This window comes from Diadema setosum, chromosome 21 (genome assembly GCF_964275005.1).
Source record: "Diadema setosum chromosome 21, eeDiaSeto1, whole genome shotgun sequence".
NCBI classification, from domain to species: Eukaryota; Metazoa; Echinodermata; class Echinoidea; order Diadematoida; family Diadematidae; genus Diadema; species Diadema setosum.
Genome location: NC_092705.1, coordinates 18,494,057 through 18,514,068, shown reverse-complemented (window position 1 = coordinate 18,514,068; position 20,012 = coordinate 18,494,057). Strand labels below are relative to the sequence as shown.

General features: G+C 38.8%; 1 protein-coding gene across 1 annotated transcript; it reads right to left on the bottom strand.

Annotated features, from left to right (window-relative positions):
• Positions 1 to 6,471: 6,471 nt before the first annotated feature.
• LOC140244373 (uncharacterized) lies at positions 6,472 to 10,087 on the bottom strand. The gene is made up of 4 exons (XM_072324013.1): positions 9,738 to 10,087; positions 8,521 to 8,687; positions 7,691 to 7,906; positions 6,472 to 6,845 (listed from the first exon to the last, which is right to left on the bottom strand). Exons 1-4 carry the CDS (start codon positions 10,085 to 10,087, stop codon positions 6,472 to 6,474), a joined length of 1,107 nt encoding a protein of 368 aa, XP_072180114.1.
• Between the last annotated feature and the right edge of the window lie 9,925 nt (positions 10,088 to 20,012).

Genomic DNA, 20,012 nt, shown 5'->3' with positions numbered 1-20,012 from the left:
AGGCATATACATCCACTACTGCAAAATGCTTCTGTAAGGAATGGGCCGAGGGTTCAAGAGATAAGTGACAATAAAATGTCACTATTTTCCCATATCTTGAAAATAAGCCGTGCTCAAATTACCGTCATGAAATTCTAATATTAACAATTAGTGATTATCTAAAGAAATATGTGGGCCATTTGGTTATTTTGCGGTTGATTGTTATACCTCCATTTCTCAGTGCTGTATCAGTCAGCATTTAAGTGGATCAATGGGAAAAGGAGGAGAGAAAGGTGAAAGTCATCAAAATCACTTGGTGATGCAGAGATAATTCATAGAATATCAATGTACTCAATGCACCAAAATAAATAGAATAACCATTTGGTCTATAGAGTAACTTACTAAAATACACTATCTATAGCTCGTGTACTACAGTGTACAGAAGGCCCATACAACACGTATTCCCTCGAAAATTACACAAATTCGAGGAATGGTATGAACACCTGAAAAACTACAGGGTAGCTTAGAATAGGATTATGAATTGTTGAATGGTACTTTCTAAAAGCTATGTTATAGGCCTATGAGTCACGATGAGATGGAAATTTTGTCAATGACACTATAGTCTATTATTGCAGTTGAAAAACGTGCACAACTCGTCTAAGATGGTATCAGTTAGGATACGGCAATTTGAATTGAAAGTGCATTTATAAATTTTCGGATTTTATCCTTTAAGTTACGAATCTTCATGATCGATTCTACCAAAACTTGCATGTATGTAAAGAGGTGGTATCATTTGTTCAATTGAGCAAACAAGTGTAATTGCTGACACTAGTAGCGGTGGTACGCAAAATTGACACATTTCACCATGAAATTAGACTCGGTAATACTGGTACCACAGGAAAAGATGCTGTTTAATCACTTTACAAAATAACGTACCGGTAATCTAAACAGTTTTGGCAATTAACACATTTTCATGCACTCTGTCAGGTGAGCTATTACAGAGAGCTACCCGGTAGCCTGGGGAGATGATAAGGGTGGTTTCAATGAACCGATCTTCATCACTGCCCATCTGGTACAACAGGGAGGTGAGACTCACCTTGTTACGGCACATTTTGGTAAATTACCAAAATGTGCCGATAGTGCACCTATACCTGACGGAATCAATTGTTACCAAAATGTGCAGTTAAAAGTGGATTTGCCTGCACATTTTGGACAATCTGTACATTTTGGTAACTGAACTAAAAACCCATGGATCTGCTTGAGATTTATTATACGGTCAAGGAGTTAAGGTGATATGGTCCTGCAGTAAAGACAGGCAAGGCACTTATTTAGCTCACCCGAGCCGAAGGCTCGAGTGAGCTATTGTGATTGCTTTTCGTCCGTCGTCCGTCGTGCGTCGTGCGTCGTGCATAAACTGTTTACATTTTCAATTTCTCTTTTACAACCGGTGATCAGATTTTAACCAAACTTGGCGGGAATCATCCTTAGGGGGTAACGACCCACAGTTGTTCATGTATAGCATGTGGCCCCCGGGGGCGGGCCCAGGGGGAGGGCTCCCAAGGGAAAAAGGGTAAATTATAAAAATCTTCTTCTCCGAACCAAAAAGCAGTACAGTCTAGATATGTTGTATGTAGATGCTTTTATAAATGAAGAATGTAGTTTGTTTATGGCAAGACCCAAGATGGCCCCCTTGGGCCCTAGAGGGGTGGGGCCAAGGGGGAACCATACATTTTCATCTTCTCCTTCAGAGCCAGTGGGCGAATCTCAAACTTGGTGGGGATCATCCCAACGGGGTAGGGACCCAAAGTTGTTCATGTGGACCATGTGGCCCCCAGGGGGCCCAGGGAGAGAGCTCTCAAGGGGAAAAAGGGAGTAAACTTTAAAACTCTCCTTTCCAGATCCAAGAGCAATGCAGTATAGGTATGTTGTATCTAGATATCTTTATATGTGAAGAATATAGTTTGTTCATGGCAAGACCCAAGATGGCCCCCCTTGGGCCCCTAGATGGGGGTGAAAATTTGAGGGGTGGGGGCCAAGGGGGAAAACACATTTTCATCTTCTTCTTCAGAACCAGTGGGCGAATTTTCGGACTAAAGAATCTTCGGAATAACGAACCTTCGGAATAACGAGCTGTAACCGATTTCACACAATCAAACTTGGTGAGGATCATTCTTAGGGGGTAGGGTGTCAAAGTTGTAAGTAAGTGTGGGTCAAGTGCCCCCTCCCTTCATCCCCCGGGGGGGGGGGGGGGCAAGGGAAGAAGTACATTTTATACATGTAGATAAGCTATTCATGGCAATATTTAGGATGGCCCCCTTGGGTTCCTAGAAGGGTGAAAGTTTAGAGGGAGGGGGAACAAACAAGGGGGAGGGGAAGAGAATCACATTTCCATCTTCTTCAGAACCAATGGGCAGATTTCACCCAAAATTGCTAGGAATCATCCTTTCGATAGAAAGACCCAAAGTTCTTCGTATGTTGGGGTGGGTCTCCTAGCGAAAGGGAGAATGGACCTTAATTTACAGGGAAATTCCGTCAAGTGTATTGACTGCAATACTCGGGTTAGCGGCCAGCCCCCCGGGCTTTTTGTTAAAATATGATGGTTAGTGTGTTGCCATGGTAACAGTATATCATCGCAACAAACTATGACAAAATCTTGCAGATCAAATTACTTCCTTAATTTTTGCCAAATTCTCACGATAGTTGGCACGCACTTTGGTCTTGGAGTGAAGACGTACAAGACACATTCGATACAGGATGGGTACTGCATTGTCATGGTAACGACATATAGCAATAAATCAGAGAAAATGCAAAAATCGTTTTTGTTTCTCACATAAGGCCGTCTTACACGTACCAGGGCGTGGGTATAAATTATCGTCTGTGATATTTCTATATACTTTGTGTAGAATGAAGCCTCGACTGGCTTGTTAAAGGGACACTGCTAGTGTGTAATCGGCCAGTAAAAAAAAAAAAAAAAAGGGGGGGGGGCAATAAACCGTTCCTGAGATAAAAAAAAAACAAACTCCGAATTTCTTTCTTCTTTATTTGGGATGCATTGGTAGGAGATTTAGCATTCCAGGAGTAAGAATTAAGGTGATCAATAATTGTTCCAAGCAGAACTAGTGTTCAGGGCTAGTAATTTTGTGATGGGGGTGGCATAGATATGTCAATGTATTGAGTCCCCGTGATGCCATGGCACTTTCATATGTCTGGGTCATGGGTAGCGATACAGAGGGGTATGGGGTGACCGCCCCCTATGATTTTCAGATCACTTGAACCGCGGACTTAAGTGAGCTCATACCAATTTCTTCTTAAAAAATGCATAAATTTGCATAATTAATGAATTTCAGAATTCTGTATTGAACTCTGGTTGTCCCAATCAAGCCCTATCAGATTAAACAAGCAGAATCAACATGCACTGTTTAATGTAGAAGTAGCATTTTTGTAAAAAGCTGAAAAATTATATACATTTGCATAAATTTGCATAATAAATGATTTGCAGAATTCTGTGTTGAGGTTTGGTAGGCCCATCCAAGCCCTATCAGATAAAACAAATAGAATAAAATTCCACTGTAAAATGTAGAACTAGCATTTACACTTATTTTTGAAAAAAAAATGCAAAAATGTGCACACGTTTGCATAAATTTGCATAATTTTTAAATTTCAGAACTCTGTATTGAACTTTGGTAGTCCCAACCAAGCCCTATCAGATAAAATAAGCAGAATCAAAACCCACTGTTAAGTGTAGGAGAAGTAACATTTTCGTTAATTTCAATTCTGGAAAAAAAACAAGAGACCCGGGGGTCTCGCGATCACCTTAGTATCGCAAGTTTACCTTCAATGCATTCCAGCAGACTCTTACCTGAGAACATTGGAAACTTGTGGTTGGGTGTAGCTTTGAGAGCTGGGGGCATTTTGTTCAAAGTTTGCATATTCCATCACACTGGTAAAATACCTGCCAAGTACACTGTACTTTATAGAATGTTGGACTATGCAGTTGGGGGAAAAAAGAGACTTAAAGGTATTAGCCCACATTTGTAAACCTGCAGCAATTGGTCTCATAGTTAGCATGGAGTTTGGGTATGATTGCAGTAACACCTGTGCAAAATTTCGTTCCAATTAGTCCATTACTTTCATAGAAATAAATGAAAATGCACCGTAATCCGTATGCATGCGTATAACGCTCGCTAGCTCCGGTCCACGTACGTGTTACATGTACAAAGTACGTAGCTATAGCCCGCGCTCGTAATTCGATTTTGGGTCGGGTTGACCTGGTTTGAAAATTGATTTTAAAACGATGATCTTCTCTCTTTTATCGAATGGTATAGACAAAGAGCGACAGGTGAGGTATGTTACTGTTATAACTTGCACTTGAAGTCATATTGGACCTGTTTTATGCAGTTTTGATTTTCGTGGGTTTGCAAATGTGGGCTAGTAAATTTAAAGCCATATCACTTTTGATTCTAGAGAAGACTATTATTGAAAATTCCTTAATTTAGGAGGTTTGGACCCCCTGGGGCCACAAGGAAAGCATGATGCCCATTCAAACACTTTGAGATCCTATATCCCTAGGAATGTTACTTGCCAAGTTGGTGAAAATCCATTATGTTTTCAGCAAGCAGATGAAAAGTTAAGTCCGCAATTGGATCCCCCCCCCCCCAAGGTCGGGGGGGGGGGGGCAGCCCTGGATCTGCAATGAACAAACTTGGAACTACAGTCATCAATGTACAAACTCAAAGTAACTTTGCTTTATCACTTCTGGTTCTAGAGAAGAATTGTAAATATTCCTTCATGTTGGGGGGGGGGGATTAGGTCCCCCTCGGGTCCCCCATGGGGAGCATGGTGCCCTGTTGAACAAATTGAGATCTTAACCCCCTGGCATGCTACCTGTTAAGTTTGGTGAATATCATCGGGCGCACGTCACGAGACCGACACCCACGAGTCATACAGCCCAAGAGTCATACAGCTCACAAGTCATACAGCCCATGAGTTATACAGCTCACGAGTCATACAGCCCATCAGTTCGACACTAAGCCAACAAGGCCCACGAGACCGACACATTACGCGTCGTGTTGTATCTGTCGAACTCGTGGGCTGTTTTCACATAGTGTCGGTCTCATGGGCTTTATTTGCCTAGTGTCGAACTCATGGACTGTATGACTCGTGAGCTGTATGGGGGTTTTCAATGATTATGAACATGTACAATTTAAATCAACATTTGGACCCATCCCACCCCACTCCCTTGGGTCCCAAGGGGGGGGGGGCACCCCTGATTCTGCCATTAACAAACTTGAAACAACAGTCATCAATATGCTGACTCATTGTATTAACTTAGCTCAATCACGTCTGGTTCTAGAGAAAATCTCTAAAAGATTCCTTACTGGTGGGTGGGTTGGGCCCTCTGGGGGCCCCCAGGTGGGGCATGGTGCCCATTTGATGGAAGTGAGATTCTATCCCCATAGGGATGCTACCTGCCAAGTTTGGAGAAAATTCATCATGGGGCTTTCAAGAAAAAGATGAAATTTAAAATTTAGGCCCCAATTTAGGCCCCGGCCATGAGGCCCAAAGGTAAGGCATGGTGCCCGTATGATGGGAATGAGATTCTATCCCTCTAGGGATGCTACCTGCCAAGTTTGGTGAAAATTCATCGTGGCATTTTCAAGAAAAAAGTTGAAAATGTACAATTTGGGCCCCATTAGGACCCCTCCCCACACAAATCGCATAAAATGAATTTAAGAATTCTTTGTTGAAGTTTCAGAGCCCTAACCTATCATCACAAGTCAGAGCAATTAGAAGCAAAATCGGCCCAGAAATGACAGAGGAAGCAAATCATTTCAAGCACACATACATATACACACTCACACACACAAACACGCCGTTTCATAGTTCCCTTAGGCTACCGAAATCTTTCAGTGGGGACAAAAACCAACTGCACAACAATTTGTTTTTATGATGATTGTGGAGGAGCAGAAAGTTACCAAAATGTGCCGACAATGTCCAGCACATTTTGGTAAATTTACCAAAATGTGCAATTTACCAAAATGTGCCGTAACGTGTCACGGCACATTTTGGTAACTGCACATTTTGGTAATTTATCAAAATGTGTAATTTACCAAAATGTGCCATAACACACCTCCCTGGTACAAACCAAAGAGGTGTGTACGCTCTTTGTTACAAACTACGACTACCGCAGGCCTACTAGGAAAAAAAATGCCCGTCAACATCCAGCGTACGCTCATTGGTAACGGTCGACTCTACAGAACTCTGTAAATGCTTTAGTAGTCCATGCAAGTAAACTACGGAGAGGAGGGTGTGCAAACTTCTCTGGTCGATTCCAGTTCGACTCTTCGGTTTTTGTGTACTCACTCCAATACACGGGTTCTCGAATAGTTGTACAATGTACATGTATCGGAGTTTATACCAGCCTTCCCACTCCATTGCATCCCCACGCTACCGGGTTCTCGTGGCCTTTCCGTTATTCACTAATTCACTTATTCACTTATTATCTAAGACACCGTTTACGTAATCTATATTAAAACCGATCTCAGATAGATAGTCCCTCCCATTATCAATGCTGTTATGTTTTGAATCCTTCAGTTTGTAACCGATCTCCCGTAGCCAGTCCAAAATTTCTGCAAAATTCTTGTCAATACCGAGGGCTCCCTTGCTATACCCTTGATGCACGGTGAACATCAGGTACTTCGGTGGGGATTTGCCCGACAGCAATTTCTCCGCGCCAGCAATAACTGCGGGCTCGAATCCGCGGACGTCAATATGTAAAATAAACACAGGGAGCTGCTTCACGACCTCATCTAGGCGACTGATGGGGACTTTGCCGTTGTTGCAGATTACTGAGTCGATATTATCGTCTGTGATGGAGGAAATGCCAATATTATGTGACAATGATTTTGTTAACCAATATATTTTGTTTTCAGTGGTGGTGGGGGGTGCGGGTGTTTCGATATGAACACTTAATCCATACGCTCAAATGAAGTGATTGAAAACTTATTTCACCTCCGTAGTAAGAACTGAATATATTACTGCACTTTTTTATTTACCACTTTTAATTGAAATTATCCTGCTTTTCGGTATTATGTTATTAGTAGAAAATTATATTGAAGAGAAGTGCATTGGACAAAGAAAGAAATGAAAGATTCTTTTGCTGGCACAACATGCTCAGTTTCATTAGCCAAGAAATGAGATAATTACTAGGCCTGATGACTGGGAACTAATTGTGGTGTGAAGTTCCGTTCATACTTAGGAGAGTGTTACACCAGGGAGGTGGAAATTAAAGGGACTGTACAGTACTGGTTTAGGTGGGGATTCAGGTTTATAACATTCCTAAGTGAGATAATGAGAAACCTCTTACGAAATATGAAACAGCATGTAATTTCAAGAAGGATTCAACGTTTATTTGATGAAAATTCGTTTTCAAAATGGCTGAGATATCAACAAAAAAAAAGTGATGATGACAAAAGGCGACAGGCCACGCCTTTTATTAGGATCTCTTTGTTTTACCTTGTATTTGGATATCTCGGCCATTTCAAAACCGATTTTCATCAAATAAACTTTTGACACCCCTTTGAATAGATATTGCATGCTCTTTGACATCTCGTAGAGTGGTTTCTGAGTATCTCGCAATCCTCAACTCAACCAGAACTGTACAGTCCCTTTAAAGTCTCTTCCTACCTCCCTGGTTACAGTGTTAACATACCCGATGGTGGGATTTTTGCGTTGCTCTGGTCACTGGAGCTTGCCACCAGACACACTTTCCCCGTCCGGTTTCCAAGAGCCATGTTATACAGCAGCACGCGGTCCGTATCAAACTTGTTTAAAGCAGCACTTTCCTGTAGCATCCGAAAATTTTGAGGGAAGGGCTCGATGGCTACAACGCTGTATCCACACTTGGCTACACCCATTGCAATGGTACCTGTTGACAGACAATAAACGTACATTCTTGTTTATTAGTGCGTCTTGTACAAAGAGATTTTTCTCACTACCCGATCTCTACCTACTCATTACATTCGCTTTTTGGTCTTGTATGACCAGACGACACTCAGTATTGCGTCTTGCGTAGCAGTTTCACCTGATGTTTTTGTAAGGCAATATTACATTTGAGGTCTTTCATTCCCTTCAGAGGCTAAATTGACATTGCATGAAATTACGATCGAATGCAACTCAACTTGTATGCAAGAGGCTCCCAATCGACCTCACGTGGGGCCCTGTCTGAAAGTACAAAATAAAAAGGATAAAAAATGCCGGCAAAGTGCTAGGGATATGCGAAAAAGTTAATAAAAATTGTACAAGACAGAATGATTGATCATTGAATACTTTTTATGAGAGGAATAAACAGTATCTGGCAAATTGTGCTCTTTGTACTCCGGTAGGTCTCAGTAAAGTAACGGGGGAAAAAGACAGTCTGTTTGTTTTCTTTTCGTCTATTCCTCGTTCCATTTCCTTGTCCTCTCTGTAACCTTCATGTTATTTTACTTTTCTTTTTTCTTCATTTTTGTAAGCATTATTTTCTTGCTTCCTATTACCTACCTACGTAAGCGCCAACGTCTACAAACAAGCCATTGTCTGGAGCGTTCTTCATAAGATTGCAAAGTCTGACCAGGGTTTTGTCCTGCCATGAGGTGTGTCCGGAGAGCAGGTGATTGGTCTCCTCGTCCTTCTCTCTTGGATGAGTTGATAGGTAGAAACTCGGGAGACTGTCCGTATAGTGGTATCAGTCAGGTGATGAAAGATGAAAAAAAAAATAGGTGCATTAAGTCGATGAACACCTATGGACACATCGTAGTACTGGGTTTCATTATGTACTTACGATTGTTGAGACAGTTGAAGATTTAGTCGCGGAACGGTAATTTGGCTGACACAGACAGTCGGGGTGCACATCATGAGACCGACACCCACGAGTCATACAGCCCAAGAATCATACAGCTCACAAGTCATACAGCCCACCAGTTATACAGTCCACGAGTTCGACACTAAGTAAATAAAGTTCACGAGTTCGACATCAAGTGAAATAAGCCCACGAGTTATACAGCTCACGAGTTCGACACTACGCACAATTAAAGGCTCACGAGACCGACACTACGCAAATAAAGCCCACGAGACCGACACTACGCTTAACCCTATAAAGCCCAAGCTATTTTGACCCCTTCCAGGCCAAGGGGGCGCAATGTGCATGCCCCCCATAAAACTTCTTTATTATAGTTATTATGATGTATGACCGTCATATTTGGCACGTGGGTATAGTCAACTCATACTCTACATGACCCAACATTTGAAATTTCTCAAGGCCATCCACTGAGGGCGCTATTTACCAAAATATAAAGAAATACATAGGAAATACGCTAAAATCATGTTTTTTCTTTTTATTTCTTTATCCCCAGTATATATGTTTTTATTTCATATCAATCATTTTCATATTTACCACAAAGGAAAAGCAAGTCAACAAAATTTCTCATGGTCAACATATGGGGGCGCTATTCATTACAATATAAAGAAGTATATAAAACCTATGATGTATTGCTCGGTATGGATACATATATTTATAATATATATAATTATAATATAATAATATAATTTATAATCGCATTTCATATTTCCAAAATATTGAAATTTTGAGTTTGCAGATTGATAATAAAACAAATGGTATTACAGGCATTTATTACAGGATTATTTCTATTATACCTATTGATGCGCAACATTTCTCACACATGACATTCCATAAAAAGCTATTGTTTTCCCTGCCTTACCCTTTGCCCTGCACCTTAGCGATGATAAGCGGACTTCCGCGCTGAATTCGCATGTGGTCGTCAACAAACTGATGCAGACTCTCCGGTAGGGTAAACACACGATCTGGGCACTGTGGGCAGATTTCCCACAAATTTGGTGGCTGACCGACTGCGGGGCACGGTGTATGCGCTCTCATTTGGACACAATCTGCAATATCTCGGAAGCGCTCCTCTTGCTTCCGTGCGCGCTCTTGGGAGTGAAGTCTTCGCGCGTAGCTGCGATTCATGTAGACCTGAACAAGGATCAAAGCTGTCATCATCCCAATGAATCCGGAGTAGATGGCGATGCGGATTTCGCGGTTTGATCTCATGATTAAAACCGCAGAATTCGATTCCAGGTATGTCGACTCTACGTCACGTTTTGAGAAGAATCTGGAAGATAAAGCGAAGATCGGATGCAGTCTGCATGCCTTTCCATATCACAATGAAAGTGTGAGAGACTCAGTGATAATCCTTATACATGTTAGAGACCACTTCTGTCATTAAATTGTCAAGGACCACGTGAAGACAAAAATCAAACAAACAAACAAACCTGTGGAGGGTGATTGCAGACCCCTCCCATCCCTCGCTTCCATCCTCTGGTTGTAACATTGTTTCCTATTAGAGGGGTATATTCCCAATGATATATGCCACAAACTAATTCGATTTACATGTTCTCATCCTTTACATTCAAACGTTATAACATAATAGGTTGCAATAAATAAATAATAATAAGGTCTTATTTACCCAGAGTAGCCTCTTCAGTGTTGCCACTGCTCTACCAGAGGGCCCTGCAATTATTATTACCCCATCAACGCAGCGTTGCCAGGTACCCATTTATACTGTACACCTGGGTCGAGAGGGACATGGTGGGTAAAACATCTTGTCCAAGGACGTAAGCGCTGGGCGGGATTTGAACTCGGGTCCTCCGAGTTCAAATATATATATCAAACATATATTTTGATTACCGAAGATAGCTGTTACTAAATCTTATAAACGTTCATCATTTCAACGGTAACTCACATGAAAGCAAGAGAATATCAATCAGAGGGGTGAAGGCTGAGGTGTGATGGTAAAAATTGAAGGTAATTTATATATTGAAGAAATTCATTTCTGAAGTGAATCCATAAAGAACGTCTTTTAAAAATGAATTCCTTTCATCTTACAAGTGATATAACTTCTTTTGATTGCATATTGGGCAAATGTCAAAACAATGTCGCTTACCATATATTTTGGTTCAGCCATAATCATTAGGCCTATACCCGACTAAAAAACAAACTCTTCTCATCAATTATTATTTCATGTTTAACAAAATAAGCACAATATTGTTAATCTTTTTTCAAATCTCTTTTACACAAATAGCAGCACAACATGATATAAGTAAAAGTTTCTCCTTCACAAAACATACATCTACCATCAAATTCTCATTTCAAGCGCGTATTTTGCCTTCAAAAGGCAAAATATTATGTATCAGTCTCGAATCAAATTTCCTGTTTTAATGGAATTTCATTCCTTTCAACTTCAGCTGTAAAATATTTTTCCTGCGAGATCTTCAGGGATGTCAAATTGCTATTGTCGTTCTTTTTAATCTTACTGGATATGAAAAAAATGTTTGGGCTTTCATATTTTGCAAAAGAAAATATTCTAGATGCAATAATGGTTATGCCTCCGCCACGAAGTGTTAAGCATTATGTTTTCTGGTTGTCCATCCGTCCGTAATCGATTTTGTGGACAGCGTAACTTGATAGTATCCAAATGAAACTTGGCATATGTATGCATAAATGGACGAAGTCTATTAGCCTTTGGGTTCACACGTTCAAGATCAAAGGTCAGGTCAAGGTTGAATTCTTAAGATTTACTCTTGTTCCCATATCTACTGAATTCATGAATCTTTGTATTTATGCATGTGCTGCGTGCCAGTGATTTCCTTGAGAAGTTTCGGATCATGGGGTCGAGGATGAAGATGAAATGTAAGGTGAAAATCCTAGAATTATTTTGCTTCAGGCCAAAATTACACTTTTCTCCATACCTTCAAAATTACTCAGTTCATAGGCCTATACACTTGCTTAAAGTAGGTATATGCATGCACGAGCGTAAAATGATTTATTCTATCAAAGGTTAATTGAGATTACTAAAATGTCATTATTTCCCCCGTATTTTGAAAATAGCTCAAAATATTGTGAAATGTATAGATATGATCAGTTAGTGATTATTTGAAAGAGAGATGTGTGTATGGGCCATGGGGTCAACGGGCGAGGGTCAAAGGTCAGGTGAAATGTTCAAATCAATGAAGTCTTGCTCCCTCAAATAATTTAGTCATCCATATGAAATATGGTTTAATATACAGTACATCTTGTGAAATAGTGACTTTCTAGTTGTTTAAATGTGTTAATTGCGTTCATTTAGGTCCGTCTAGATTCTATTGATCCATTAAATAGGTATTGTCTGTTTCAATTTAGAATATGATTTAGTATATAAAATGTAGGAAAAATTTCTTAAAGGGATCTATTGCTTATTTGCTGTAACAACAACAAAAATAATACTTGGTGCATATATCTTGCAGGCACGAATCTATGATCTCTTATTTTGATGTTAATATTATTCCAAAGATCTCAATACCATTATCAATACTGTCTTTTACTTCAAGACATTTCGTATTTGATGATATACCATGAGTATGATATATCATCGAGGGAGGCTTTTTTTCATTTGCAAAAAGATAAAACAATCTCTGCGTGAGAAATTTGATCTAGAACATGGATGTATTGGACCTTTTTTACTCAACCAATATTGAAATATAAATGTCCAAGGTTCTTTAAAGTACCAAGGGATCTACGATATCTTCTGATCTTCTAAGAGCAAACTTTCGAATGTACTAGGTGTTACAAAAAACATTTCCCACTTTTAATCGTTAATAGCTCCATAACTATACATCAGATAACACTGTCATTGATATGAGTCATAGCTGAATAGTGAACAATTTAGTTGGAGGTGATTTGAATATGAGAGCATGAATCAGTTTTATTGAATCCATGGCTAATTTTAAAGTTTAGTTCCAGATTTTAGTCAAATTTGAACCCTCTGTACAAAATTGAACTTTACACAGGAACCAATGATGTTTATGTGAGTGTGTGCTTACAATGACCCTGAACAATAGACAAGAAGGGGTCATCCCACTAGACCGACACCCACGAGTCATACAGCCCACGAGTGCGACATTGAAAACAGGTCCATGAGTCATACAGCTCACGAGTCATACAGCCCATGAGTTCGACACTATAGGTAAAAACAGCCCTCGAGTTCGACAGATACAACACGGGGCTTTGTCTGTGTCAACAAATATCACCAGCTACAAAGTCAAATTAACACGACGAAGTGCTAGATGAACACTTTTCAACACCATTACAACAAACTTCCTACATGTGTCGGTGTGGTCCTCTATTGACACTTGATCGGTGTTAGATTTAACATTAATGGTGTTAAATCTGGATAACACCAATCTTTTTGCAGAGTATATATGTTTAAAGGTAATATATTGTATATATTTTGAAGAATGGGGGTAACAGGGAAAGAATGGGGGCAGAAATGGGCGAAAGTTTCTTATAAAACAAGCAACTAGGTGTACTCCAGACAACCCAGGCTTATATGGATTCAATTATGTTTAATGCTTTTGTATATATTGTTCTGTGTTCATGTATTCTTGGTTTTTCATTCAAGACATTTTAAATCATATTATTAAGCTCGTTATTATGCTCGTTTGTGTACAGTGCCTGATGTGCCTATATGTGGCTGCCATTTTACCCTCGTCATGCTCGTTAGAATGAACAGGTGGACCTATACGGCAAAATAAGCAATCTTCATCATGAAGCCGAATCTATTCAAAGCTACGTGAAAAAAAAGACACACATACACGGTCCCCAATGTAACTAAATGCAAGACTTCCTTAAGTTGAGTGCACTCATTTGGAATATGGTTGCCTTTTCTCGAATTTGAATGACCGACGAGATTCCATCGTCGGCTTGAAATGAATTTGAATGTTCATTGCTGAAATGCATGCTCCTATCTTAGATTTGAATGACGCAAATTGATTGCTCCGATATTGAATTTGAATGACCGGATTTTGAATTTAATTGCTGCTTCAGTGCTACGAGTATGAAATGCGTGAAATTGAATGCTCAGAACAGGAACTTGAATGACAAAATTATGAAAATTGACCTGGAAACCTAATAGTATTGTATAATATACTAACGTGTGATACATGACATTCCTTTCGTCTTTTTATTCATGTCAGTTATACTATACATCAGAATTAAATGAGTCTCCAATTTTACAGCAATCAAATATGAACATTTAACCAGCAAATCTTTATTGCTCAGTATCATATCACATTGGAAGACAAAATGCTACGAATTTTGTCCATATTTGTTATTATTTTTCTCTTTTCTTTACAATCGTATGCACCCCTTGAATACAGTGTACTTTGCATACATGTATAAATATAGAAAGTTATTATGTAAGTCATCCAGATGATTGAAATAATACGTGAGAACAGCATCGACCCAATATTATTAATTTTTTTTTTTGTATAGTGATTGCAAACAATATGGGACTATAGCGAGCCGTCTGCATACAATAAATGGTAACCTTATTACCAGTACGATTCATTGGACAATTTCTTACGTATTTTAATCAAATACGTAGGCCTATTAAAGAGCAAAATTTAGACTTGGCAACAAGTAAAAATGATATGAAACTAATACTTTGTTTTGCAGTGAAGAGAGTGTAGTTGGAAGGTGAACCCAAAAACTGAAAGATTTGGCAGACCATCCCGCACTCTAGTATATTTTCCCGGCCAATTTCGCACTTTTGTCAGTCCAATTCCTTATTGCTGCATTCAATTTAGCAAAATTTAGCGTAGATGACATGTTCGGTATTTCAATTTGATGATCTCTTCATTCAAATTCATTTTAGAGCATTCAAATTACTTTTAACCTCATTCTAATTACCACCTTTTCAATTTGAATTTGTAAAACAAGCACCATTTCGTTATTCGTTCATTCAATTTAGAATGATATAGTCACCTGATCACATGTTGTGCTCGTTTATTGGAATTAATTTTTGGGCATCCAATTTAACATTTTTTTTTGCAGTCAATTTAGCACACATGTTTATGCTTTGGTTCTTTCTTTATTTTATACAACATAGTTATTGTTTTGTAAGCATCATTACACTTCATATTTTTGTACTCATTTTAGAGATTTTGGCAACAGTTTTTTATTTTTCAATGTGCCTATTGAGTCTGCCAGTCCGAAGATATTGCATGTGGCCACAACTTATCTGGCCGTTCAGCGCTTTATTCCGAGAGTGTCGGTCAGGAAGTCAAGGTTATGATCATCAAATGTTCCTATAATTCTTTCTCCGTCTTCTTGAGATATACGTCTGTATCTAACTTGTGCTGTCATGAATGTAAGAAGATGAAGTTAATCTGTAGTATTGGTACATGTAGGCCTATCTGAGAAAGAAATGGGGAGTCACAGAACAACAGACTCGAGTTATATCGGGTCAAAAAAAAAATGATACTTTTACTGCTTAATAGTGTGTGGATGAAACAAAACGTCACATAGAAATGCACATGTTTAAATGTTCTGACCTTTTCAAAAAATAAAATAACATGACTTTGATTTGAATGAAAATGTATGGAATTTGACTGCCCATTCGCGAAATTGAATAACTCAAATATCCGTTTCGGCGAGTGGTGGCGAATTTGAATGAACGTAGAGTACCAGCCAATTTGAATGCCCTTTTTACAAATTCGAAAGCCACATGTGCAAATGTCATTGATCGAAATGCGAAATTGAACGCACAAGTTACAATTTTGAAAGACAGACTGTGCGATAACGAGGGGTTTCGCTAAATTGAATGAACCTTTTATCAAATGGACCGACAAAAGTGCGATATTGGCCAGGAAAACCTATACTAGGATGTGGCCTGCGGCATGAGCATGAAAAGATATATTAAAGTACATACCTGACGGTAACTATACACAACCCTGTCGCTGTACACAAGTGCTGGCGCACGGCGTCTGGTCGGGCTAACTTGACGGTGTCTTTTTTACATGCTGTGTGCACAACAACAGTTGGACTGTTCAGACCATACGCCATACACATGCAATGCAAGTAATAATAAATATGTAAAAAATTGAATAATAAATATGTAAAAAATTGAATAATAAATATGTAAAAAATTGAATGATAAATGAATAGACAAACAAATAGACAAACAAATAGACAAAGAGAGAAAAAATAATCTGGGTTTTCTTAACTTGCACCGTGAACTTTTTGGTACATTTCCATTACAACACACAATACATACAATATATAAGGCTCAAGCTGATATAACATCCACTTACAAGAAGCCAGAATCATTATCATACCAACATCAAGTGGTCGACTTGCTAATGTCTTGGTCTGAGCACAACGCGGACTCCTTTATTAATACCATGCCCACAGCCTTACTGATAATCCGTAATGTTTATGGTATGAACGATGATAGTTGACCCCGAGCTGGCCATGTTGTTCAGGAGTGCGTGTAAGTCCCAGAGAAGAGTTTTTGAAAGGTTCGGTATTCTAAAGGCCAATATGAAGGAACCATACTAATCCTGCTTCATTGTGTGATCCTGCCACACACTTCATTCACTCAGATCGATACCATCGATTCAAAGCTGTGTTCGTGTTTGTGTGGCACCTATATCCAACATGTGAACTGCGAACATGTGTTTACACCATGAATACTAACTTGCATGAGTAGAATTTTCACTTTCGCTCAGAGGGCGCATTTTAACGTAAGCCAACCCTTCTCAACCATTTTTAACCCGAGGCGTAATTTGGCTCGTACAAGTTTTTCGAGGCCCAGTTAGATAGACAAATATTTTTGTATCCATTTTTAGACCGACATCGCGACCACCAGAAAGACCTTCCCGGCCAAGCGGGAAAGAAAGCACTTTAGCAACCAGCAAATGCATCAATTATAATGCATCACGCTCATGATTTATATTAGCTTTAAGACATGGTTCCTATATTTGTTTCTTGTTGTTTAGGTTCATAGATAATTAATTTCACATAGATATAGAGAAAGAATAAGTAGATCCTGAAATCAAATTACGATGGAAGGGAATGACAAGTAGTTTTATGACATATCGAATGAAAAACTAAACGCATCCAGCATGTTCCGCAGTATATTTAAGTCATGTGTAATCTAAGGATAATTATTGTATAACTACAAGAACAAATATTGAAAATATAGATCAGGTAATGATAACATCATAATTCCAGCAAATTCCAACACGAATCAAGACTCATTCAGTCCTTCATGACTAACATGCTTTATTACCGAGCACTTTACATTCATGTGATAGATCTTCACAATGTAGTATATAGGTTTTCCCGGCCAATTTCGCACTTTTGTCAATCCATTTGGTAGAAGGTTAATTCAATTTAGCAAAAATCCCTCGTTATCACACAGTCCGTCATTCAAAATTGCAACTTGTGCGTTCAATTTAGCATTTCTATCAATGAAATTTGCACATGTGGCTTTCAAATTCGTAAAAAGGGCATTCAAATTGGCTGGTACTCTACGTTCATTCAAATTCGCCATCACTCGCCGAAAAGGGTACTTGAGTCATTCAATTTCGCGAATGGGCAGTCAAGTCCCGAACATGTTCATTCAAATCAAAGTCATGTTATTTCTTTTTTGAAAAGGTGAGTACATTTAAATGTATGCATTTCTATGTGACTTTTTGTTTCATTCACACACTGTTAAGCAGTAAAAGTATCATTTTTTGACCCGATATAACTCGAGTTTGTTGTTCTGTGACTCCCCTTTTCTTTCATACATTAAAGGCCTACATGTACCAATACTACAGATTAACTTCATCTTTTTACAGTCATGACAACACAAGTTAGATGCAGACATAATATTTCAAGAAGACAGAGAAATAATTACTAGTATAGGAACATTTGATGATCATAACCTTGACTTCCTAGAACTGGCCGACACACTCGGAATAAAGCGCTCAACGGCCAGATAAGTTGTGGCCACATCTTCGGACTGGCAGACTCAATAAGCACATTGAAAAAAAAAAAAAAATGTTGCCAAAATCTCCAAAATAAATACGAAAATATGAATGATGCTTATACAAAACAATAACTATGTTATATAAAATAAAGAAAGAACCAAAGCATAAACATGCGTGCTATATTGACTGTAAAAAAAAAAAAAAATGTTGAATTGCAGCATGTACGTAATCACATGATACGTGATCATGAAATTGAAATACCGAATATGTCATCTACGCTAAATTTTGCTAAATTGAATGCAGCAATAAGGAATTGGACTGATAAAAGTGCGAAATTGGCCGGGAAAACCTGTAATTAATTCAAGATGTACTTGGAGCACGCTTAAGTCTATCATACCGAATAAGAAATCTGACAGTTCAATCTTTGTGAATTATGATATTTCACTTCAACCGCCGACCAGTCTAATAACTTTCCCTATATGATACGTATCATTTTAGCAGAGCAAATTCCTGACGCACCTCCTCCTCAAAAAAACAAACAAACCCAAAACCGTCCAATGAAGATATATTTGAATTTACTCTAGTGAAGTACAGTGAAGAATATTGTTTAAATGCTGAAACCATGTTCTTTCGAAAGATCACACAGTATTGCCTGTTTCATTAACCTGTCTTTGCTGAGTGGTAATTCTCCTAGGCAGTGGAAAAGGGCAAAAATCATCCCAACCCATAAAAGTGGGGATAAAGATTATCCCTCAAATTACTGACCTATTTCAATTTTGTCTTGTGTTTCTAAAATTCTCGAACAAAATGTCCAAAGACAGATTTTAGCATCGTATTGTTGTGTATTGGGATCGAATATATTTAAATCGTCATTTACTCATTTTCTACTTACCTTTGTTACATCAGTGTAAAGACCAGAGTGTGTTATTTTGATCGCTAGTGTCAATGGTTTGTTTCATTTTCATGTGTTAGGTGTGATAAAAGTGTCAAAAACAATCAGAGAGCTCTGAAATGTACGCAATGCCACAAATGGGTTCACATTGAATGTATAGACATATCAAAGTCAAAATACGATGATCTCAAAGAAACATTCCTTGACTGGCTATGTACTAAATGTTTGCTGACTCAGCTGCCTTCTATGAATGATATTGATTATCCACAAAGCACGAGAGAGGGGCCTGAATATGAATGTAATCTACTAAAAGAAGAGAATGTGAAAGCACGGTTTCCAACAGTAAAAGGACTGAAAGTAGCACATTTAAATATAAGGAGTCTTCGAAATAAGACTGCAGATTTGAATAAATTTTAAACGTGTTGTCCGTTTGAAATAATGTCATTTTCAGAAACATGGTTAGATGGTACAATAAGTTCGAATATGGTTCAGCTTTATGGTTACAAACTTGAAAGGAAAGATCGTGATCAATACGGAGGCGGAGTGTGTTGTTTTATTCGTGAAAATATTCCTTACGTGAGAAGGTATGATTTAGAAAAAGTTGATCTTGAACTCTTATGGATAGAAGTGAAGCCCAGAAACGAGGCTAGTCTCTTTGTTGGGATAGCCTATAGAAAACCTAGTTGCCAAACGTCTTTTTTGATCTGTTAGAAGAAAGCCTCGATTGCGTGTATTCAATCTCGGATAGAATCATCCTATTGGGAGACTTTAATTGTAACATGTCTACGGTAAATCCACTCTCCAAAAGGCTGGCAGAGCTGAGTGGGCTGGTGGGATTATCTCAGTGTATTCAACAACCCACCAGGGTTACTCCCAACAGCAGTACACTTATAGACTTGATTTTTGTGTCGCAGTCATTAGGGGAACTTCATTGCGGTGTACAATCACTCGGATTAAGTGACCACTCCCTATGGTGTATGTAGTAACAAAGTCAAAGGCAGAACAGTCGAAACCTAAGACCTCGTCTTTTCGTTCTTTTCGATTTTTTCATCAAGATGCCTTTCTCAGTGATTTGGCTGCTGTTAACTGGAATAGATTGTGGCCCCAAAATGCAAATGTTGGCCTGAAATGGTGTAAATTCCATGAAGTGTTTTCAGACATGTGCAATAAACATGCACCCTATGTTACAGTTCGTAAAAAGCAAAAGGGATTGCCATGGATAAATGAGCAATACATTAACATAGCAAGGGAACGTGATTTTACTAAGAGAAAACACAGTGAAACTAAGGAA